Genomic DNA, 25216 nt, shown 5'->3' on the forward strand with positions numbered 1-25216 from the left:
TTATCTGTTCTATACTCAATCAGGATTGAGAAAGTCAAAAGCTTCAATTATCTTGAATGGATGAGGCAGTGCTCAGACTAGTGTTCAGCAAATGGAAAAAATACATTTATTTCTTTTGATATAAGCTGAGTTGAAGAAGGGGGAATGTAAGACCTATAGAGGATTGGAACACTATGGGTCTTTTAGTCTTTTGTTGTATAAACTTCAGAAATCCCAGTGCATAGGGTTACTCTTCAGTCCAGGAAGAAAACAGAGACATGACAGTAGTAATTCAGCATGAGTGACATCAGCTTATCCATACGATGTTGGCTCCCGGGGTTCCTTGTAACTACAGTGAGAACCTTGATGTGGTCATCACTAGCAACCCACTGACTGCCTACTGAGGCTTTATGCCTTACCTCCATGATGGGATATTTCTTGGCCCAAGTGCTATTTGCTGGGTCTGGAATTTCTCTGCTACACCACTGAGGTCTGAGTAATGAAAGGAGAACAAATGCCCTATAGATAAGAAAATAATGACATTTGATTAAACACACACAGTGGCATGGAAATACAGGTGTTTGATGCATCGATTTTGGTGTGGGGGTTGCTTTAATATGCAAAGAGTAAAATATAAATCCTCAAGGACAAAGACAATGCTTTATCCAAGACTGGAGGAGTTTCCTGTGAAGTTCAGATTGACAATAAAGAGTCACTATACAGCCACTTAGGGGTTGCTAAATAAACTATGAAATTTTTGCTCAATGCAATTTTTAGCAATCAACCACAATCTAATGCACTATCATGCATTCATTCAACAAATACTGATTAAGCCCCTAAATATATGACCACCATGGTGCCTCATGTTGGGGATATAGAAAAGCAAATAAGAATACCTGATCCTGTTCCTTGGGGAACTTACAACTGAGTTAATCAGAATATTTACAAAGAATTTATAATGATTAATAAATTATTATGCTGAGTTTAAAAAACCCAGAATATAATATGATATAAATAGCTTGAACATAAGTATGTTAGCAATGTTTATACTTGGTGATCAGAGAAAATACAGGTCTTTAATGATATAGAAGGAAAAAAAGCCCAAAAAGCTTTTCTTATAAATGCATGTGACATATATTTTGCCTAGTTTTTGAAAATTTTAAGACCAGTATGAAACATTTTCAAGGACTTAGCTTTATTAAACTTTGACAAAGAAAGGTAAGCCTCTATAATTTTTTAACTTTAACATGAGAGATGTTGTCATGTGGCACAAAGAAAAACATTTTCCTCCAAAGAAATATGGGCACTGGTCTGTAGGCTGGTATAGAAGCAACTGAGGGCAATAGCCAAGAAATGGTTGGCCACTAATATGGAAGAAAATTAGGTTCCCAAGTGACTGTGTGGAGCAAAGCTGCATGCCAGCCTGGATGATTTCCCTCAGAACTCTTCTATGGGAGGAAAATAAGCTGTTTTATTTAAAACACTGTATTTTGGTCTTCCTGATTTGGGGCAGGGGGTACCAGGGATTGATCTCACTGGCACTTAACCACTGAGCCGCATCCCCAGTCCTATTTTGTATTTTATTGAGTTGCCTGTTACGGAAAGTCACTTTGAACTTGTGATCCTCCTGTATCAGCCTCCCAAGCCACCTTGCCCAGCCTGAGTTTTTCTTTTTTTAAACAGCAGTTTAGTCTTCACCTTGATTCCCACTATTTCCATAAAGAACCTATATATTGATCCTCGTTGACTCTTTCTTTAAAAAATACATTTTTTAGTTAGAAATGGGCTCAATATCTTTTTATGTATTTATTTTTATGTGGTGCTGAGGATCGAATCCAGTGCCTCGCACATGTGAAGTAAGTGCTCTACCACTGAGCTGCAGCCCCAACCCTCTAGTTGACTCTTGAATTAAACTTTTTCAAAGTATACCTAAGAGAGTTCTGCTTTGACATATCTCACATTGGATCTTCAATAAACTAAAGCTTTCCAGACAACTTCAATGGCTAGTAAAATGATGTTGAGTTAGTTTTACTTTGATTTATTCTATTTCTTTACTTGACATCTGAAGAAAGTTTTGTATCAAAAAATGAACTAAATATTTTTCTTCACAAAATAATGCATGTTTACTAAGAAAATTTTAGAAAATATAGTTAAATAGAAAAAACTAAAATTACCCTTGATTTTATTCCCAGATATAACCACTATTAATACTGTGTTGTATATCTTTGGAGTAGAATGTTAATAGCCTCCCAAAATCCATTTTGCTCTATTTCCTAGGGAAAGAATCCTCATTTAGTGGGCTGACAGTATACCCAACTAAAAGACCACAATCTTAAGCCTTTCTTGCCTCACCAAGTTCTGTCAATGAGATGTAACTCATAACCCAAATGTTATGTGTGACTTCTTGAAGCTTCCTTAAAAAGGAAATATGGGCACTCTCCTTCCTTCCTCCTGTAGTTGGCAAATGAAAGCACGGTGACTATAGTTTCTGATGTTATGATGGCAACTACTGGATCATGAGGTGAACTTGAGGATGGAAGTTATGTCAGGACAGTGGAGCAGAAAAACAGGAGTGTAGGTTCTTGGTGACGGAAGCCACTATATTAGCCCTTTATTTAAGCTTCCTTTTACCTGGTTGAGAAAGTACGTATATGTGATACTGGGAATTGAACCCAGTTCTACTCTACCACTGAACTATGCACCCAATCCTTTTTATTTTGAGACAGGGTCTCACTAAGTTTCCCAGGTTGGGCTTGAACTTGTAATCCTCCTACTTCAGCCTCCTGAGTAGTTGGAATTATAGGCATGTGCTATTATGCCCTGCATATTTTGGCTTTCACATTATGTACAACCAACTGATAACATCTTTCATATGTATGTTTGTATGTATTCAGTATTTCTAAGAAATTAAAATATATATTGTCTTGCAAACTGCTTTTAAAAGTATAATATATAAAATATTCATAGCATTTTCTTTTCTTTTCTTTTTTTTTTTTTTTTGAACTGGGATCTTGGTATGTTACCCAGGCTGGCCTAAAATTTGTGGGCTCAAATGATCCTCCCACTTTAGCCTCCTGAGTAGCTGGGATTACAGGTGTGTGCCACCGTGCCCAGCTTCTTCTATATCATCTGTAATAGATACATAATATGTTATAGTTATGCAATATGTTGTGATTTAGTTAACCAGTCCCATTGGATTGGGTAGTTAGGTTACTTAAATATTTTCTTTATGAACAATATTTTAGTAAACATTTTCTACTACCTACATATATCTATGAAATATTTAGAATAAATATCTGTTAGGAATTGCTACATTATTGGTACACTTTTTAAAACCTGACACGTACTGTTGCCCATAAAGGTTGAATAAATTTATTCTATCATCAGCAATGTTTGAGTGTGTCCATTTGCCTGATTCATAGCAGTAATGGATATTATTATTATTATTTTAAAAATGCATTCACCAAAAAGGTAGGTATGACCAACTCACTTTTGCCGGAAGTAACGTATTGAGAAAATGCCCACCATGATGATGGCAATGCCAATGCTTGGTGCCACAAATGTGTTCCAATTGGCTTTACCTGAAAAGTTAGAAAATCCTATTACTGAGTTATCTTCAATGATTATTTCAAAACATTGACCTAGCAATAAAACTTAACCTGTTGGGTGAACCCTCTGGGCCCTACTCACAGCTCTTGGGTAGCTGGACTAGGAACAAGGCCAAGCCATTTTTGTGCATTTGGTTAGGGAGAAAGGAGTTCTGAGTTTAAATCCTACCTTTGCTACTGTGATCTGTGGACCTTAGTTTCTTGATCTACAAAATGTAAATGATGATATCTACCTTCCAGGTGATTATGAAAATCAGAGATGGTGTACTTAAAGTACATGGCAACGTAGTGAATGTTGAGGCACACAAGAAATGGTTGCTACTATTTTACCCGAACTTTGAATAAACCCTCTATTTAACTGAGAGTCTTTGAAATTGTGCCTGTTCCTTCTTATGAAAAGGACGAGAGCATTTCACTACTTGTTGAAATTTTTCCTTAATTCACCCAACATTTACTGAGTATTAACCATGTATCAGGATCTAGTAGGTGCTGAGATGCAAAGATGAATAGGACAGGGCTCTGCGGTCTTAAGAAGCTATGAATATAGTACAGGAGACAGCTGTGTAAACATGTATGCAATGAACTATAATGTCTGGGATATATGTGTTCACAGCATTCATGGGCAGTATAGCAGAGAACAGCATGGGAAACTGCCTCACTAGGGTGGCCGAGGAAGGTTTTGAATATGGCATGATGTCAAAAGTTTAGAAGTTGGAAGATGAATAGGAATCAACCAAGTGGACAAGTTAAGGCCAGACCAGACCAGGAAGGAGGAAGAGTGCAGCACTTTCAAGCAGGTGCAGGTAGACTGGTCTATCTTTATCCTAGGACTGCTGAGGTATGTGGCAAAAGATAAAACTAGATGGCTAACAGGACCTGGCAGGGCCTGGTGACCAAGAAGTTTGATTTCTAGCTTGAAGGTTCCTGGAGAACTACTGATGAATTACAACTAAAGATGTAATGTCAGCATGGGGTGGGAGGAAGGAGCCCAAGGAGCAGAAGCAGGAATTCCCTTAGGCCATGTGCTAACAGGACTGAATGGGAGAGCTAAGGAGGTAACCTTTCTCCCACTGGACACAATCTGCAGGATTTCCACTTCATCATTTGCCTGCCTTCCTAGGCAGATGGGACAAGTTAGGAGAAACCACCAGTAGAAAGCTGCTGGGTCTTTAGTCCATGTTAATTATTCATACCTTACCATTCATAGAAGAGCTAGGAAGAGAGCTTGTCAATTTTCCCAAGGAGAGTTTCCTGACAGAATAACAAAGTCCTGAAATGATCAACTTGATGCTCCATGTCATAAAGCAAGAACAGCTTGTTTCATGCTTAGAGCAGAAGCAAAATGAGCACAACCAGAGAGAACAGTGTGACTTAGCAGGTAGAGAGAAGCCCATGTTAGCTGGGTCACTTACTCATACACTCAAATTTAACTGAAGTAACTAAAATGTGAGTTTCGTTTACAGTTCTGCCACTTACATTTCTGTGATGTTGGATAGCCTTCCTTCATCTTAGTTATCTCACTAGTACAATTCCCTCATTTTAAAATATATTTAATATTAAGTGAAACATACATGGATAGCCATGTAATTTGGTAAGAATACATTAGCCAAAGTATGTGTTATGGTTTGAATTGTGTACACTTAAAATTCATAGCTGAAGTCCTAACCCCCAGTACCTGAGGATGTGACCTTATTTAAAAATAGGGTCACTGCAGATATTATTAAGGTGAGTACTGGAAGGATGAGTCCTTAATCCAATATAACTAGTGTCCTTATAAAAAGGAAAACTGGACACAGGGAGAATGCAAAATGAAAGCAGAGATGTATAGGTCAAGGAACATTTCAATGGTTGTCTGCAAACTATCAGAAACTTGCAAAGACCAGGCATAGATCCCCTCCCACAGCCCTCAGATAGAACTAACCCTGCTAATCCCTTGATCTTGGACTTTTTGCCTCTAGAACTGTGAGACAATAAATTTCTGTTGGTTGAGACACTCAGTTTCTGGAACTTTGTTACAGTAGTAGCACTTCACAGAATGACTTATATAGTAACTACCCAATATACAGTAAGTGCTGCTGTTTTTGCTGATGTGATTCTTCCTTCTTTGAACAAAAGTTTAGTGGATATGTACTAGGTACCACTCTAGACCTTGAGGACAGAGATAAATGGATGTCAGTCCCTGCCTACTGGATGGACAAATTTGAGTAGGGAGGGTTCAAGGAAGGGAAGATCGAGGTGCATTTGAGAAGGCTTGCAGGAGGAGGAAAGAGGTAAGATTCCTGCTGAGTTTTGAAAAATGAGTTGACACTTTCTAAGCAGACAGTGGAGTGAGAGGGCACTCCAGTTTGGGGAAACAGCAAGTGCAAAGGTGTGGCAGCAAGAAAGTAATTAGAGAATTAAGGAAAATTTGATGTTCTCTAGGCTGCATGTAGTGGGAGTGTACACTTGTGTAAGAATACAAGGTGGACTCATGATCTCTAAAGTCATCTCTTACCTTGTGGAGAAAATTCCCTTTCATTTCCTTGGGGACTTTCACCAGCTGCTGTCAGAGCGGTCATCCACAGGATATATGTCACTCTGGGCTGTAGGCTGTTTATTGGATATGAATTTTGGGAGAGGCTGTAAGGAATTTCTGAAAGGAAAATGAAAGAAAAGCATATATTGAAGGAAATTGTTAAATCAGTGTGGACTTTCACTCATTTGCATTATTTAATGCTTCATTTAATTTGAAAGGGAAAAAAGCACATTACCATTTTTAAATTGTCCTAATTCATCAGGACTTAATACATTAGTAGGGCCTAGAACTGTCCTTTATGAAGGCCTCACTCCATAGTGTATCAAATAAACTAAATATTTTTTGTGTGTGTGGTAAAATCTTATAAATGTTTTTTGCTACTTGTGTCTTTGAAATAATTTAGCTGTAGTAATTCCAGTGTTTCTGGTGTTTATCAGGTATATTTGAGAATGCTTGGGGGGAAATTAAATATACAAATTGTTTTCAAGGTAAGGGAATTTTTTAAACAGCTATGTTTAGCAATTAGTAAAATAGACAAGCTGAGAGTAGTGGCACATGACTGCAGTTCCAGTGACTTTGGGAGACTGAGGCAGGAGGATCACAAGTTTAAGGTCAGTCAGCCTCAGCAACCTAGCACGTCCCTGTCGCAAATAAAAAGTAAAAAGAAAGGACTAGTGATGTAACTCAGTGGTAAAATGCACCTGTGTTCAATGCCCAGTACTCACAAAAGATAGAATGGACATTTATTTAACATTTTAAAATTGTGACTTTGAACATTTTTGTAGGTTCCGGGTTCTGAGCTTATAGGGCTTAACATGATGGTCTGCTTCAGTTTGACATGAAATCAATCATTAACAACTAGAGCAATGGTACCAAGATTAGGTTTATTTGGCAGCTGTTCGCATGGATTTCAATTCCTTATGCTCTCCAACATCCCTGCAGTTACTCTGAAGGGAAGATTTTGCTTTCTGAGCAATGCACCCATGCTGTTTTCCTCCCCCAGGAAACATGAATGTTGGTAGCTTTTAGAAAGCAGGCAATCTTCACCAGTGTTCTGCAGGGTGAGGGTTTTGGGGTGAACTCTCAAAAGTTTGGGAGGTGTGTAACCTCAAGGCCAGCGCTGGAGCAGAAGGAGAAGACTAACTGTGGGGGTGGAAGGGAAAATTAGAACCCTCACAAACTGGCTCACAAACTCCTGGGCAATCTGAAGACACTGCAGCTGTAACGATTTCAACACTCACCAGTATCTGGTGGCTGTGTGGCAAGGTACAGGCCATACAGAGGCACAGAACCCACCTCGGGGAGTTCACCATCTAATGGGAAAACTGATGCCTTCCATGCTCCTGTTTTCCACAGGTAACTAGCAAGATGGAGCCCTGTGTGTCCTCTCCACTCTACCCAAAGGGCTGAGGCCTGAGCAGATCATTTCACACCTGTGACTATCAGAGAGACTTTTATATTTTACATCCTGTTGGGAAAAGTATCTTGTGGAAAATTGCCAAGTCTACTGAAGCTTGGTGAAATTGCTTGAACAGACGTAAGCTGTATTATGATTGAACTACACACACACACTCTTTCCCTATTCCTAAATCAGGAGATTAAAAGATTAATTTTAGAAAGAGCTTCTGCTCATCTCTCTGCACCAAAACATCAGCAGGCATTGGGGAGACAACTGTCCAACTGTGAGGGTATCCTGAGTTCTAGGAGTAAAATGAGACATCGGAACAGAAGGAATGGGATCTGTATGATTTGCAGGGCTTATAAAGTTTATTCACACATGTATATTTGAAGAACAAAAATAGCAGCTCTATGGGGGAGCAGAGAAGAGGGTGGTGGAGTCAGCAGTTTGGTTGGCAGAATAGGCTGAGTTGTGTAATGGGAGACAGGAGTCAAGCAGGAAAGACTGGTTCTGCTGCCTCTGGGCTGTGATCCCTGGCAGAGATAAAGTGGGCCAGTAAAGCTTCAGCCATGCAAAACCTTAGACTCAGGTTGATCAATGATAAAGGCAACAATTTAGGAAAGATGTGATAGTTGTCAATCAACTGAAAAGCTGCAGGTAGGAAGGCCAAGTGGACCAGAAAAAATAGCTGCATTGTTCCTGGAAATAAGTTGTTACCTAAGGATCCTCACTGGGTATAACAGAGGATAGGGAAGTGTTCACCCATTTGTTATCCAACAAATACCATTTTTTATTAAGCACCAACTGTGTATCTGGGTGTATTCTAGGTGGAGATGACAATGGTGAGAGAATTACCATGGTTTTCTGCCCTTGAACGCTTGGAGTCTATTGGAGGGACCATCCAGTGGTAGTGAAGTATAGAGTATCCTTCAGAAGGGAAGTGGGAGAGGCCATGTGCCAGAATCGCCTGTGGGGATTAATAACATGCCTAGGACCACCCAGTTCTTCACCTCCCCTTTCCTGTCCAGGAGGGCTAAGCATCCTCTGCTTTTGGCTCCAAATACTTGCACGTGCTTTAGTACCGCATCCTGGTTGATAGTGCCAAGACAAGCGAGATGGAGCCCCTTCCTCCTCAGAGCACCACTCTCGTTTCCTGTTGTGATACTGCTCTTGGCTGGTGTTTTCCTCCTTTCTCCCCAACCTACTACCACTCTCCAGAAACTGCTCTCATGAATTCACAGATGATTTCTGGTTGCCAAATGCCAGACGCTGTGGTCAGTGCTTGATAATAGCAGTTATACTAGGTACCTTTCTCTCTCCCCACTGACCTCTCTGAAGGGAGGGAACATAATAAGTATTTACTAGATTAAATGAAAGTATAACCTAAAGTGGGATGAAATGGGACAGTGAATTGAATTTGTTCCTCTTTCCTTTTAAAATAACCTTACATAGGCTTTAGGTTCATCAGATTTGCAGCAAAATAAGATAGGTATTTCCTTGAATATCTGTAAGAATAGTTTCAAGAATCAACTGATCATGGTTGTAAACAGACATCTCAGTTTAAATTCTGTCAAAATGAAAATCACTTTGGGAGGCAAATTTCACATGAAGAATTCTAAATAGCCTATGAAGAAGTCAACTGACCTCTTGGGGGTCCCCCCTTGGGGTACATTTCTGAACTGACACTCTGATGGATAAGTGGGAAGCAGTTCTGTTTGGTGATACATTCTGTTTATCAAAGGTGGATTAGTTAAGCATATGAATGTAGGACTTTATAATGGAATACTATGGTGCTGTTTAAAAGAAATGAGGCAAATTCCTATGGATGGATGTGGAAAGATCTGTAGTATGTACTATCAAATGGCAAAGCCAGGTGTAGATCAGAATATAGAGAAGATTCCAAATATATTCTTGTATTTGCATTAATTTTTTTTGAAGAAAGAACTGCTAAAGTTCAAATGCAAAGAAAGGGAGAATTTTCATTTTATATCTTTCTGAACTATTGGAATTTTTACCATGTGCACATATTATTCATATAATAAAAAGCAATTAGCTTTGGAAGTCATAACTTTTAGAGAAGCAATACTGCAGATCTTCTAAGGTCAAGAGAGAAGATAATCCCCTAGGTAAAATTTAGTCCTGTAGGTAACCCTCTGTCATCTACATCTTAGGATGGTTTTGTTACATTCGTCTTGGACATAATAATGCTTGTGAAGGAATAAAAATGTTCTTTTGTTATGATAAATGCTCCTGAAAGAAAGCCAATTGCTTATGAAATGAAGACGTCAAGTTAAAAAAAAAAAGCACCCTGATTAAATCAAAGATTGGAACATCAAATTTTGGAAGTGACTTAAAGCAGTTACATGAATGAGTAGTGTTTCATGAAATCATTTGAGATAATGCTGAAGCCAGAGTTTATTTTAATTGCTTTGGCTTTATAGTTAGAGAATGATTATGGGTCATAAAGGGTTACTTAAACAATATTGTAATCTATCCATTTTAAAGAGAAAAGTAACATGCTATGGTGGCAATTGCAAATGAGAGGATATATAAATTCTCCAAATGTTGCCAAGTGCAGTGGTGCACACCTGTAGTCCCAGTCACTTGGGAGACTGAGGCAGGAGAATTGTGAGTTCAAAGCCAGCCTCAGCATCTTAGTGAAGCCCTAAGCAAATTATTGAGACCTTGCCTCAAAGGAAAACATTTAAAAAAAAAAAAAAAAAAAGGTTGGGGATGTGGCTCAGTGGTTAAGCACCCCAGGTTCAATCCCTGGTACAAAAAGAAAAAGAAAAAAGTTCTCTAAATGTGTTGTTCATAAGCCTCAAAGGCCTACAGATTTAGTATTAAAGGACCTTGATTGCTTTTTTGAAATGCTCTTCCTGCCTATGAGCAGGCACTTTGAGAGCCTCGTTCATTTACTTCATTTCTGTATTCTTAAAATTTGCTTGGCACAAGATGTCTTTTATTTATCTTCATTCAGTTCATAGCACAAATACTCATGGAGTCCTTACCAGGTGCCAGGCATGGTGTGTGTGTGTGGAAACACACATGCACAAACTTGTGTTTTCCCAACATCCAAACAGGAGGGCCCACTGTGCATGGTTTGCACACTTACCACAGAACCCTGGCTTGGAGCCTGCGTCCCTTTCCTTCCAGTATATCCTGTAGTGGAGGATGCAGCCCATTTGCTCCTGGACTGGAATGTGGTTCCATGAAATTAAAATACTTCCCTTTTCCTCTGTGATGGCATTGATGTGGGGGCCTCTCAGTGGTGCTGGAAAGAAGGACACAGGAGGCATCTGTTACCCTCCAAATCCAAAAGTGAAGTGAAATTTGGCAAAAGTTTCCAAGGCTCACCTTTGTACTTGGTGTCACCCCAGATGGAGCCGCATCCTCCTTGATCCCTGGACAGGGCATGCACTCGGATCTCATAACAGACATGGGGCTTTATGTTCTCTGCAAGGAAAAGGGTGTGCTGTCCTCAAGTGGGTCACTCAAGGAGCCATTTTAATATCTCCATCCAAGGCATTTCTTGCCTTAGTCTGATGATGGTTCAAGGACAGACTGGACTGAGAAAAGAGGGATGACCTCAGTTACAAGTTCTCAGCATCCTATTGGCCATGATACCAGTTTCCAGAAGTCACTACTCCCAACTTCCAAGAATGAGACAAATCAACCAACCAACCCAACTTGTACGCACAAACAGGATTGTCATGATTAAGGAGGCAAAATCCGTTCAGGTTCCAACAAGGAATGTAAACACATGCAGACTGATTTGGGCAGGGTGTGCGTGGTGGGGGGCAAAACAAACAAATTAGCAACTCACCTGAAGGAAAAGAAACCTCTGACTTCTACAGAGAAGTAATTTGTGGTACACAGGAAAGTGAGGCTGTAGTCTTGCAGGCCTAGCACCTGAACAGCTTTTCTAATTCCGTGATGCTTATCAGGATCTGACAGGGCGGCTCCAGATGACACAGTGGGGATGACTAACCAGGACACTCTCAGTGCAATCTGACCCCTTGCTCCTGCTCTCCCCTTCCCTCCCTTGTTCCAGTTAGGTCTCAGTTGCTTCACTGCCTGAAGATTTGGATGACTCCCAGGAATGCTAATGCTCCTTCCCAACTTTTAAAGAGCCACGCTGCCCTTTTCTGTCAGTCATGAAGCTTATTGGCAAGTTTCTCTTCCCTCCCCAAACTCCTATTTCCATGAATCTCAAGATTTCTACTGCCTATGAAAAAAAAGCCCTGCCTTCATACTTACTGTCCATGTTATATCATTAATTACAACTTAAATTTTAAAAGAAAAAAAAGAGATACTCCCTGCTAGGTAACTGTAGTAGCAGGAGGGCAAAGTAAGAACTCTCCAATATTGCTTAATGCTCCGCTGACAGATTGCTAGAGTCCCCTACACTGACAGTTGATTAAGGTTCAAGGTCTTCTTTTAGGGGGGCAGAGGAATTTCACATGATAGAATAACCTACTAAGTGTGTTTTATATGAAAATCCATTGTCCCTTAATTGTTTCGGCAAGTAGTCAGCACATAAAGGAACCAGTCCTGTCAGAAGAGATCACAAGATGGAAAGGCAGGCCATGGGCGAGTTCCAGTTCCAGTTCATGAACCAGATGAAATGGAGAAAAGAACCTTACCAGCCTTAGTCCCATAATCCAAAGAATCTCTGTGGGTGGCATCCATACCAAAAAGTTCGAAGGGCCACAGAGAATATGGAATCATACTTCCTCTGGGAAGGTCTGGGGTGGCTTCCTGCCCCCAGGGCCTGACTGCTCTACCCTTTAAGGAAGGAGCCAGCCAGTGTGCCATGCAGAGCTCATTAGGCTTATGGTTCCCTGCTGAGTTCAGGGTAGCAGCCTTGGGAACTGCTGTGGGTTTCTTCCTGTGAATGGGCCACACTTGGTAGAAGAGGGAAAACACGTGGCTCCATAACTCAGTCGAGTTACCCTTTCCAACAAAAGTAGAGCCCAGCAAGCTTGTTCCCTGGTTCTGTCCAATTTTTCTGACTGATTCTGTGTGAACATTCCCTAATCACATCTGCCCCACATTTCAAGAACCTTCGGTGGAAAAAGTCCCTACTCCTAAGACTTTCATTTCTTTTCTACAGTGTGACCCCACCACTTCCACACACACGCACACACACACACACACCTGGTGCCCTTGAGCAAAGGCCCTGTTCCATGTTTAAAAGCCATCTCTTATGTGATTTTTCTGTAGAAAGCTAATTTCATCTGCCAAGTGTGGGAGAAGAGGAAGTGAGATGGGGAACATGCAGAAGAGGGGCCCAATTCATCTAGATGTAAGACCAGCCTAGCCCCCATTTCCAGACACTGTACTGTTGTGTATTTGTAAAAGGAATGTTCTAGATGGTCAGAAGCATTTCCATCTAGTTCTGGCCCCACCAACCTCCAGTCAAGGCATCAGGTTGTATTCTGAACACTCAACTCTGGCCCAGCCAGAAACTGGGAACAGGTTGATGAACGTCCCGTGTCAATGAGGGATCTTACCCCCTGGAAAGGCCCATTTTAAATTCATGGCAAGTATGAATTATTTAATTTTTCAAGTGTGTATTTCCAGAATGTAACATCAACATTGATAGCTAAACAAGTGTTTCCAAGCAGGAAAACTATTTTAATAAAGTCATTTTACTCTTCAGTATGTTGATTTTGCTCAAATGCATAATTCTAAAGAGTTTAAAAACACTTATTTTCCCAAGTGTGTAAAATATTCCCTCTTATCATCTATTTCATGGTGTTTGTAAAGAATCAGAGGATTTCCAGAGAGGGAAATATAGTTCAAACTACCCACAAGGGTAAGTCCTGATATAGTTTGTAATAACTGCTTACATTTTCACAGTTCAACGAATGCTTTTTCTTTTATCCACTGTTCCATCTGATTTGATGGGCAGAACAATCCTGAAGGAATTGGTTTACTGCAATAACTCTGGGGATGCTGCCTTGAGCGGTAATTGATTACCCTATTAGAAACCATCAAAGTTGCTTCTCAAAATTGATACCTGTCTTCTTATCATTTCCATTCAGGGTCTTAAGCTTGTTCTCCAGGAACAACGAGAGAAACTCCCCTTTGTTTGTTTGCTTGCTTTTGTTTTGGGGGACAGAGCCTCACTATGTTGCCTAGATTACCTCCAACTCCTGGGCTCAAGAGATCCTCCTGCCTCAACTATCTGAGTAACTGAGATTACAGGGCCCCAATTTTTTGCACATACTTGTTTAAAAGCAGCAACAGCCATGCCATCAAGCCACCCCCTGACACACACCCGCACCTAGAATTCTCTTCTATAGGCTAAATGGATTTAAAGTTTTAGTCTCCCAATGACTTGCTCACCTTTCTCTGGACACTTGCTGGGTTATTTATGCAGTGTTCTCCATAAGGGTGGTAATTAAAACCTAACCTACTAGAAGTCAGGGCAACCAGTCTATAAAAGGGGCACACAGTTAAGGACCTGCTCAGGTATCATCACAGGCTGTGCCCTGTTTATTTCATCATATAAATCTTGGGTCCTTAAGAAGGGTGTACACATCCTCCTAGACAGTGTAATGATTATCAAGGTGTAATGAAAATACAGGATCTAGAGTTTGCAGACCTATTAAACTCTTAGCTCTGAACATCTAATAATAACATTATGATACCTAAATTATCATGTACTTAAAATATGCCAGGTCCCATCCCAAAATTTTCCATGTTAATTTAGTCAGCTCTCACAACAACTCAATGAGGTAATATTGTCCTTCTTTTTCAAATGAAGAAACTGAGGCACAGAAGTTAAGTAATTTGCCCTCGATCACACAACTATTAGTGACATGGGCCAGGACTCAGATCCAGGTAGTCTGGCTGCAGACTCAGAACTTAAAATCACTACGCTAAACTTGAAATGACTAATTAACCAAGTTCTGTCCAAACATGTAAATATATTTTCAGATGGTTTCTCTCACTTGATTCTAACCACTGACACATTCAGAACTTGAGGAGTAGGGAGAACAGTTATCATACAGCCAATTCTGGATTTTTTATCACAGAAATGATACGTAGCAGAATGGTAAATGAAAGATCCCCTTTCTCATCTATATGATGGGTTCAAAATAATGACTGTTAATGTGCATGTTTGTTTTGAGTGGAACAAATTTCCAAAGGTAAAGGTACCTATCACACCGACAGTTTAGCTTAGCTCTTGGCATACTTGTTTGGTTCAAGTATTCATTCATCCTATTGGGCACTCTACTAGGGGTATGGTTTTTCTATAAATACCAGGTTTTTTAGTCAACCCACTGACCTCTTATGACTCTAGTGGTATATTCTGCAGTGCTGTCTTGATGGACTTTAGGTTGTCACTGCCCCTTGTCAACCTGGGTTATCATGTAATTGAAGGCAAGGTTCTGGGTCCTGGTCTGCAGCTTCCCGAAACAAATGTGAGCTCGGGAGCTTACTAAGACGAAAGTGAACAATTAGATACCTGAAATCAGAGCAGACATATTGTAGGGGGGCACCCACAGCCAGCTTGGAGGGGGTTGTGTGCTGCCCACAGGATGCAGCGCCCTCCATTCCACCACGTAGTGCTGAACGGCAGAAGCAGCTTTCCGGGGGGCCTGCCAGGTTACCACAATGCCATCCACACCCTCTGAATTTGCAGAGATCTGGCGAGGAGTCAGCAATCCTTTAGCGGGGGGGGAAAAAGAAGAGGGACAAAACCAGAATAGATGAAGATAGAAAAACACAACAGCTCATCCCGGCCAAGTTTTAGGAAGAACCAATCTCTCTATAAGGACTTGAGCATCACAGATTTAGGTTCACTCTACTTCTCTGTCCATGGAAAGCTAGCATTGCCAACTCTTGCGAAGACTGCGTGGCATTATTTGTACGATTATTATCCCCTTGTACTTCATTCCTCTTTCCATTCCTGTGTCCCCCAAAGTGCCTACTCTCGTGAATGTAATACCATGTATTTATTTAGACATATGAAAATTAGTGTTGATCTCAAAAAACCAAAGGACGAATGATCTCGCTGGTAAGTGGATGATGACACATAATGGGGGGTGGGAGGGGTTAGTGTTAGGGTTAGAGTGAGGGTTAGGGAGGGGGGCAAGAATGGAGGAAGGAAGGACTGTATAGAGGGAAAAGAGGGGTGGGAGGGGTGGGGGAAGGGAAAAATAACAGAATGAATCAAACAACATTACCCTATGTAAATTTATGATTACACAAATGGTATGCCTTTACGCCATGTACAGAGAAACAACATGTATCCCATTTGTTTACAATAAAAAAAAAGAAAAAGAAAATTAGTGTTGATTTGTGCTTGTGTTGTGTTTTCATGAACACCTTAGATTATTGAGAGATAATCTAAGGCTTTTTCTAACTTGCTTTCACTCAACATTATGCTATATGTAAATCCAGCTCTTTCCTTCAAACAGCTGCCTAACCCCTTTCCTTGTCCAGTCTCCAAGTGACCAACTGGAGGTTCCTTCCAACTCTTGACCAGTGCAGACAGGATGCAGGAAGCATTCCTATACGGGACCTCTTCTGTAGCTGTGCATTTCTGGATATGTGTGCACAGCACTGCGTGGCTATGGAGTAAATTCACATATAATTTCACTTAATACTAACTGAATTTAGGTTAATCTCTAAAATAGGCAGTTGAATTGGGGGTTTAGCTCAGTGGTAGTGCACTTGCCTGGCATGCACAAAGGCCCTAGGTTTGACTCCCAGCTCTACATAAACAAACCAACAAACATATATATATATATAAATAAAATAGGGGCTGGGGAGATCGCTCAGTCGGTAGAGTGCTTGCCTTGCAAGCACAAGGCCCTGGGTTTGATCCCCAGCACTCCCCCCTCAAAATAAATAAATAAATAAATAAAATAGCCATTAGATGCTCCAACAAGATTAGCATGAAGGTTCTCATTTTTCCACCAATCCTTGATATTTTTGAACTTCCTAATTTTTGTCAATTTGAAAAGTGTAAAATGGTATTTAATGGTGTTTTTACATTTTTCTGATTATTTTGTAAGGCTGAGTTTCTCTTCATATATTACTCACTGTTCAACTTGGTCCTTCTATAACTGCCTATTCATAAATGTCACTCAAAAAATAAATAAATAAAATAAATGTCACTCATCTTTTTCTGTTGAGTTTCCTGTTTTCTATGATGGGCAGAAATAACTTCAAAGTATTATTCATTTTTATCAGTTTTCAATGCTATCTTACTCCAGTCTGTCACTTCTCTGATAACTTTATTTATTGCACATATATAGCTACATCGATGTTGGTAAATTTATCCATGGTTTGGGCATTTTGAGTCTTATTTATAAAATCCTCCCATCTTTGGGTCATGAATATACTCAGCTAAGTTTTCTCCATTTATCTTTTAGTTTTACCTTTTCACATTGAGACTTTTAGTCCAAATCCATCAGGGGGTTATTTTTTAAGGGAATATATTTTGTTATTATTATTATTATTATTATATTTATTTTGCAGTGCTAGGGATTGAATCCCAGACAGGTGCTCTACAACTGAGCTATATCCCCAGCTCTACTTTATTACTTATTCTACACAGTGAATTAATTTTTCCAAATATTACATTTGCCATCCCACCCTTATCAAACACTAAGTTCCGAGTTTATAGCTTAATTTAGGGAAAATTGGTACTGTTAAAATATTAAATTGTCCCATTCATAAATATGCTATTTTATTGAAGTTATTCAGATCTCCTTTGATGTGTGTGTGTGTGTGTGTGCGCGCGCGCGCGCGCGCATGCATGTTTAGATATGGTATTGCTCTGTTGTCTGTGTTGCCCGGGGTGGTCCTGAACTCCTGATTTTCCTGTCCCTGCCATCTGTGCAGCTGGGACTCTAAGCTCAGGCCACCACATGCAGCCTTTCTTTGGTATTTTTTATGGAGATTTTAAAATTCCCTCTTAAAGAGTTTGTATACTCTTCATTAACTTAATTCCTAGACACTTTATAATTTTAGTTTGTTATTTAAATGGCATTTTATTTTCCACTATTAATGACCTGTGTGGGTTATTCTTATTTCTGGCAAACTTGCTACACTCTAATTAGTGTTAATAATTTGTTTCCTGGTCTTGCTGAATGTTGCATGTAAATAATCTTATTAGCTGCACACTTAAGATATCACTTCCTTCAAAACTTTGGATTAAATCTCTCATTTCCTTCTTTGTTTTTATGTCATTGCTAATTTTAAAGAGAATGTGCCTGTATCTCTTGTTTTTCTTTTTTGGTAATACTGGGATTGAACCCAAGGCCTTGTACAAGCTAGACAAGCACTTTATCACTGAGCTACATCCCAAGTCCTTTGTTATTTTATTTTGAGACAGGGTCTTACTATGTTGCCCCTGCTGACCTTGAACTTGCAACCTCCAGCCTCAGCCTCCCAAGTAACTGGGATTACAGGTATGCACCACAATGCCTGGTTGTCTATATCTCTTCATCAAGATGAGGTATACTCATGTTTTTGGTAGAGTCTTTTAAAAAGGTAAAAAGTTTTGTTCACGGTTTTCAAAGAGCTTTTTTTTTCCAAAACAAAATCCTGTTTATTTACAAAAGACTGTTTTGCTTGTTTTATGGTGCTGGGAATTGAACCCAGGGCCTCATACATGATAGGCAAGTGCACGGCCACTGAGCTACACTCCCAGTTCCCTCCAGGATTTTAAACTAAATATATCTTCTACATCTGGTAATAGTATATTCTTTTTATTTAGTGTTTTTTAAAAATTTTCTTTTTTTTAGTTGTAGATGGACACAATGGCTTTGTTTATTTATTTTTATGTGGTGCTGAGGATCGAACCCAGTGCCTCACACATGCTAGGCAAGCACCCTACCACTGAGCCACAACCCCAGCCCCATTATTCAGTATTAATGTGATAAATTACATTGATACATTTTTCTTTTATCAACCATCCTGTTTTCTTGGGATCAACCTTAGTTGATCATTCTGTATTTTTTCTACTTCCTTTTTTTTTTTTAGTGAATTTTAGGAACAATTTTAGGTTCACAACGAAATGAGCAGAACAGGATTTCTCCTCAACTTCCCAGCATCCACATATGCCCAGCCTCCTCCACTACCAAACTCTGGTACCAGAGTAGCACATTTGTTGCAACTGGCGAACATGCACTGACAGCATCGTTATCTCCCAAAGTCCACAGCTTACATTAGGCTTCGCTTTTGGTCCTTCCGGGGGCTTTGACGAATGTATAAGGGCATGTATTCTTCATCACAGCCTCATATAGGATTGATTCACAGCTCTAAAAATCCTCTGTGTTCCACTTATTTGCCCCGCCTCCCCACAACCTTTGCAATCACTGAATTTTTCACTGTCTCCATAGTTTTGCCTTTTCTAGAATGTCACATAGTTGGAATCACACAGCATATAGCCTTTTCAAATTTTTTTCATTTATGCCATGATTTGGATGTGATTTGTTCCCTAAAGTTTCATGTGTTGGAAGCTTGGTCCCTAGTGTGGCAGTATTGAGAGGTGATGGCCTTTAGTGGTGGGGAGATGGTTAGTTCATTGCAGGTCCTGCCCTTGCCAGAGATAATGCTGGTTTCCAGGACAGAGTTAATTCCCACAAGATGGAGTTGTTGTAAAAGAGCATGCCTGACCCCAAACCACTCTCTGGCTTCCTTTCTTGCCATGTGATCTTCCCCTTAAATGTGCCCCCTTCACAATGTTTCATTGTGACAGAGCCAAGGTGGCCCTCATCACAGTTGAGCAAACCTTCAAAACCATAAGCTAAAAAATCCCTGTTTCTTTGTATATTATCTAGCCTCCAGTGTTTTGTTACAGCAATGGAAAACTGACTCACATGACTCAGTAATAGGTGTCTAGGATTCCTCCATATCTTTTCATGATTTGAGAGTTTTTTAATTACAGAATAATAGTTAATGTCTAGAAATGTCTACAAGTACCACTATTTCTTTATTCATTCACCCACTGAATGTATCTTGGTTTCTTCCAAGTTTGGGAAGTTATGAACAAAGATGCTGTACACGTTCATGTGCAGGTTTTTGTGTGGATGTAAGTTTTAAACTCTTTTGGATAAATACTAAAAAATATAATTATTGGATGGTATGATAAGAATATGTTTAGTTTTGTAGGCAAATGCCAAACTATCCTTCAAAGAGTCTGTACCATTTGGCATCCCCATCAGTAACGAATACGTCTTTGTGGCTCCACATCCTTGCCAGCATTTCATGTTGTCAGTGTTTAGGGTTTTGGTCATTCCAACAGGTGTGCAGTGATATTTATTGTTGCTTTAATCTGCAATTTTCTAATGATGTGTGATTTTGAGCATTTTTGCATATGCTTGTTTGTCATCTTCTTTTGTGAGGTCTCAATCAAATCTTTTGCACATTTTAAACGAATTGTTCATTTTCTTATTGTTAACTGTCAAGACCTATTTGTATATTTTTGTATTTATTTGTCCTTTATCAAATGTCTTTTGAGAATAACCTTTTTTAAAAAAAATTTTTCAGTTGTAGATGGACACAATACATTTATTTTATTTATTTATTTTTATGTGGTGCTGAGAATCAAACCCAGTACCTCACACATGCTAGGCAAGCCCGCTACCACTGAGCTACAACCCCAGCTCAAATATGACTTTTGAAAATATTTTCTTTAGTAGGTGGCTTGTCTTCTCATTCTCTTGACTATCTTTGACATAGCAGAAGTTTTTAATTATAACAACATTCAAGTTATTAATTTTTCTTTCATGGATTGTGCGTCTGGTGTTGTATTTAAAAAGTCATCACCGTAACTAAAGTCATCTGTTTTCTCATATGTTAGTTTTATAGTTTTCCCTTTTCAGTTAGGTCTATGGTGCAGTTTGAGCTGATTTTTATGAAGAGTTAGGGTCTATGCCTTACTAATCACTTGTCATCCTTTGATGTCAATGGGATTGGTAGTGATAACCCCCTTTTATTTCTGAAATTGGTAATTTGCATATACCCCACTGGTTTATTTGTTCTGACTGTAGATGCATCAATTTTATTGATCTCTGCAAAGTACCAGCTTTCATTTTCTTGATTTTCTCTTTCATCCTCCCTTTTCCTTGTTTTTTTTTTTGCTTACCCCCAGCTTAACCTTTATTTAAAAAAAATTTTTTATTTGTTCTTTTTTGTTGTATATGACTGTAGAATGTACTTTTGACATAACATACATACACGTAATATAACTTCCCATTTTTGTGGTTGTACATGATGTGGAGTTACACTGGCTGTATATTCATATATGAACATAGGAAAGTTATGTCTGATTAATTCTACTGTCTTTCCTATTCCAATTCCCTCACCCTTCCTTTCATTCCTCTTTGTCTAATCCAGTGAATTTCTAATCTCCTCCCCTACCCAATTATTGTCAGTTATCATCTACATATCAGAATATTCAGTCTTTGGTTTTTTGGGATAGGATTATTTCACTTAGTGTGATAGTTTCCAGTTCCATCCATTTACCAGCAAATGCCATAATTTAATTCTTCTTTAAAGCTGAGTAATATTCCATTGCATATATGTGCCACATTTTCTTTATCCATTCACCTGTTGAAGGGCACCTAGGTTAGTTACATACTTTAGCTATTGTGAATTGAGCTGCTAAAAACATTGATGTGACTGCATCACTGTAGTATGCTGATTTTAAGTTCTTTGGCTTTAAACCAAGGAGTGGGTTAACTGGGTCAAATGGTGGTTCCATTCTCAGTTTTCTGAGGAAACTCCATACTGCTTTCCAGAGTGGTTGCAACAATTTGCAGTCCCACCAACAATGTATGTACCTTTATCCCCACATTCTCACCAACATTGTTGTACTTGTTTTCTTGATAATTACCATTCTGACTAGAGTGCCTGGCTTAATCTTCCAGTTTCTCTTTTTCTGGTTTCCTAAAGTGGAAGTGTAGATGGTCAATTTTAGATCTTTCTTCTGTTCTAAAAAATGGTTTTCATGCTATATATTTCCTCTATGCTTTCACCAAATCCCATAAATTTTGGTAAATTGTTTACATTTTAATTTCATTCTCATTTAGTTTAAAATATGTTTAAGTTTCTCTTGAGATTTTCTTTGACACACATGTTATTTAGAGTTATATTGTTTAATCCCCCAGTATCTTGAATTTTCCAGCTATTTTTCTGTTTTTGACTTCTAGTTTAATTTTGTTGTGGTCTGACAGCAGACATTGCATGATTTCTACTTTTAATAATCCATGAAGATACACGGTATGGTCAGAACTTGGTCTGTCTTGGTGAGTGTGAACAATGAGAAGAACAGGTATTCAGTTGTTAGATGAAGTAGCCTACAGATGTCAATTATATTTGGTTAACTGTGGTATTGTTGAGTTCAGCTGTGTCCTTGATGGCTTTCTGTCTGCAGGATTTTCCATTTCTGTTAATCAGGCATTGAAGTTTACAACTATAATAGTGGATTTGAATATCTCCACGCAGTTCTATCAGTTTTGCCTTGTGTATTTTGAATCCCTGTTGTTAGACTTATACACATTAAGAATTGTTTTGTCTTCTTGGAAAACTGACTCCTTTATCATTATGTCATGCCCCCTTCATCACTGCTCACACATGCTAGGCAAGCCCCCTACCACTGAGCTACAACCCCAGCTCAAATATGACTTTTGAAAATATTTTCTTTAGTAGGTGGCTTGTCTTCTCATTCTCTTGACTATCTTTGACATAGCAGAAGTTTTTAATTATAACAACATTCAAGTTATTAATCATGACTCCTTTATCATTATGTCATGCCCCCTTCAACACTGATAACTCTGAAGTCTGCTAATATAGTACTCCAGCTTTCTTTTGATTAGTGTTAACATGGTTTATCTTTTGCCATCTTTTTACCTTTAAGCTATATATGTCTATATGTTTAAAGGGTTTCCTGTAAAAAAAAAAAAAAGCTGTCTTGCTTTTGATCTACTCTGGCAATCTCTGTTTTTTAATTGGCATATTTATGTCATTGATGTTCAAAGTGATTACTGATATAGTTAGATTGATATCTATCCTATTTGCTACTCTTTCCTACTTCTCACCCTTGTACTTTGTTCCTTTCTTGTTTTCCATTGTTTTTCTGACTTTTATGGTTTTTGCCAATTATTTTATATGCTTTCATTTTCTACCCCCCTTTAAAAGCATACCCATTATATTTCTTTATAAACTATATTTAGTGCTTGCCCTATTGTTTACAATGTACATTTAGAACTAATTCAACCCCACTTTCAAATAACACCTCTATACTGCTTCATGGATAGTGCAAGTACCTTATAATAACAAAATAATATGAATTCCTTCTCTGTCCCCTGTCTTATTGCTGTCATTTATTTCACTTACATATAAGTATGCATAAGCACATATATATGAACATATAATACATTGTCACTATTGTTATTTTGAATAAAGGGCTAAGGATCAATCAAACATGAGAATAAAGTTTGAATTCTACCATCACTTATTCCTTCTCTGGTGTGCTTCCTTTTAAAAAATGTAAATCTGAGTTTCTGCCTTGTATAACTTTCCTTCTCTCGGAAGAACTTCATTTAGCCTTTCTTGCAAAGGCAGGTCTAATGGTTACAAATTCCTTCAGTTGTTTGAAGAAAAAGAAAACATTGCAAAATCTTTGTTTCTTCTTCAGTTTTGAAGGATAATTTTACAGGGTCCAGCATTTTAGGTTGGTGGGTTTTTCCCCTCTCCCTTCCTCTCAATAATTTTAGATATTTACTCTCTTCTTGCTTGCACGATTCTGAGGAGAAACTGAATGTAATTCTTAATTTTGCTTCCCTATAAGTAAGGATTTTTCTCCTGCTGGTTTTTTCCAAGATTTTTTTTTTTTAATATTCTGCAGTTTGAATGAAATTCCTAGATGTACAGTTGTGATGGGATTTTATTTGTCTTTGTTTCTAAAAGCATTTATCCTATTTGGTGTTCTTCTATACTTGTTTGATTTCTGACATAACTTAAAAAGTTTTCATCATTATTGTTTCAAATATTTCTTTTGTTCCTTTTTCCCCTTCTAGTATTTTCATTATGGATATGTTACACATTTTGTAGCCATTCCACTGTTTTCATGCAATGTGTTTTTTGCTTGTTAGCTTTTTTACTCTTTTTCCTCTTTACTTTTGAAATTAGAGGTTTCTGTTCTAATATCTTCATGCTAAGAGATTCCTTCCTCAACCACATCCTGTCTACTAATAAGTCCATCAAAGACATCCATCATTTTGGCTGCAGTGTTTTTGATCTCTAACCTTTATTTTTGATTCTTTCTTAGAATTTCCATCTGTCTGATTACACTACTCATCTCTTCTTGAGTGCTTTCTCCTTTATCCATGAGAATATTTAGCATATTATTCATAGTTGTTTTTAAATTCCAGGTGTGATAATTCCAATGTCTATGCTGTATCCAAGTCAGGTTCTGATGCTTGCTCAGTCTCAAAACTGTGGTTTTGTTTGTGTCTTTTAGTATGCCTTGTATTTTTTTGTTGAAAGGCACATAAAATGTACCAAGTAGATGAAATTGCAGTAAATGGGCATTTAGTAAGGTGGAAAGGTGTGGAGTAGGAGAAGCATTCTTTAGTCCTGTGCTTAGGTCTCAGTCTTTAGTGAGCCCGTGTCCCTGTACTGTAAACTTTACAAATGCTTCTCAGTCCCTTTTACCTCCCTTAGGTGTTTGCCTGTCTATCTTTTCAATTCTGGGGGCAGTGACTCCTCCTGTGACCTTACTTCTCTGGTAGATATAAAAATTGGTGATTTTTTTTTAGTTTGTTCAGTTTTTTACTTGCATTAGGATGGAGTGATGACTTCTAAGTACTCTATATGATCTATTGGAAACTGAAATTATTGGCATGAATTTTTAATGCATGGATTGGATTCAAATTGCTAGTAATTCATTTAGGTTATGTATCAATGTGTCAATGTTGACAAGTGATTTAGCCAAATTTCTCTTGTACTACCTTTATCTATTTTTACTATCAAAATTAAATTAGCCCCATAAAATATGTTGAACAGCTTTTCTTATTTTCCATTTTTCTGTAACTATTTGAATAACAAGATTTTTTTAGAGTTCAGTTATAGAACAGTTGGGCCTGTTTTTTTTTTGTTGTTGTTGTTGTTGTTATTGTTGTTTGTATGTTTGTTTTTGTTTTAAGAGCATGGAGGTGCAAATAAGTTTTTAACTCTTATTTCAACATTTTAAATGGTTATAATACCATTTTAAATGGCTATAATTCAGGGGTTTTGCTGGTTTTTTAATTAATTAGTTTACTTAAGATTGGGTCTTGCTATGTTGCCCAGGCTGGCCTCAACCTCATGATCCTTCAGCCTCAGCCTCCCAATTAGCTATAGGCATGTACCTGCCTATAGTTAAGCTTTTAAAAATATGTTTACCAATGTTTTATCCCCAACCCCTCTTTCTCTCATCCAATTGGTTTGATCAGAGGTTTATCTATCTCATTATCTTGTAAACAAGAGGCTTTAGGTTTTATCCACCATTTTTATTGGGCTTTACAATATTATTGTTACCGCCTATTTTAGTTTTTCTTTAGGGATCATGTTTTATTGTCTTGGATTGATCAGTAGAGTTGGTCTTTTTCTCTGGGGAGAGGAACAAAAGTTTAACTGTAGTTCATGGTTCTCCAGGTCAGTTTAGGAAGTTTCAGGAGGAAAGTTCCAGACTAGAGACCC

General features: G+C 38.5%; 1 protein-coding gene across 1 annotated transcript in view; it reads right to left on the reverse strand.

The window, feature by feature from the left end:
* Positions 1–25216, reverse strand: part of Il12rb2 (interleukin 12 receptor subunit beta 2) — a 75081-nt gene that overhangs the window by 7868 nt on the left and 41997 nt on the right. Inside the window, exons 10-15 of the mRNA XM_047557707.1 lie at positions 14982–15182; positions 10859–10957; positions 10617–10775; positions 6082–6219; positions 3470–3560; positions 399–498 (exon numbers count right to left, since the gene is read on the reverse strand). Coding sequence (XP_047413663.1) covers positions 399–498; positions 3470–3560; positions 6082–6219; positions 10617–10775; positions 10859–10957; positions 14982–15182 — 788 coding nt within the window. The remainder of the gene's footprint in view (positions 1–398; positions 499–3469; positions 3561–6081; positions 6220–10616; positions 10776–10858; positions 10958–14981; positions 15183–25216) is intronic.

Source organism: Sciurus carolinensis, chromosome 1 (assembly GCF_902686445.1).
Source record: "Sciurus carolinensis chromosome 1, mSciCar1.2, whole genome shotgun sequence".
Taxonomy (NCBI): Eukaryota; Metazoa; Chordata; class Mammalia; order Rodentia; family Sciuridae; genus Sciurus; species Sciurus carolinensis.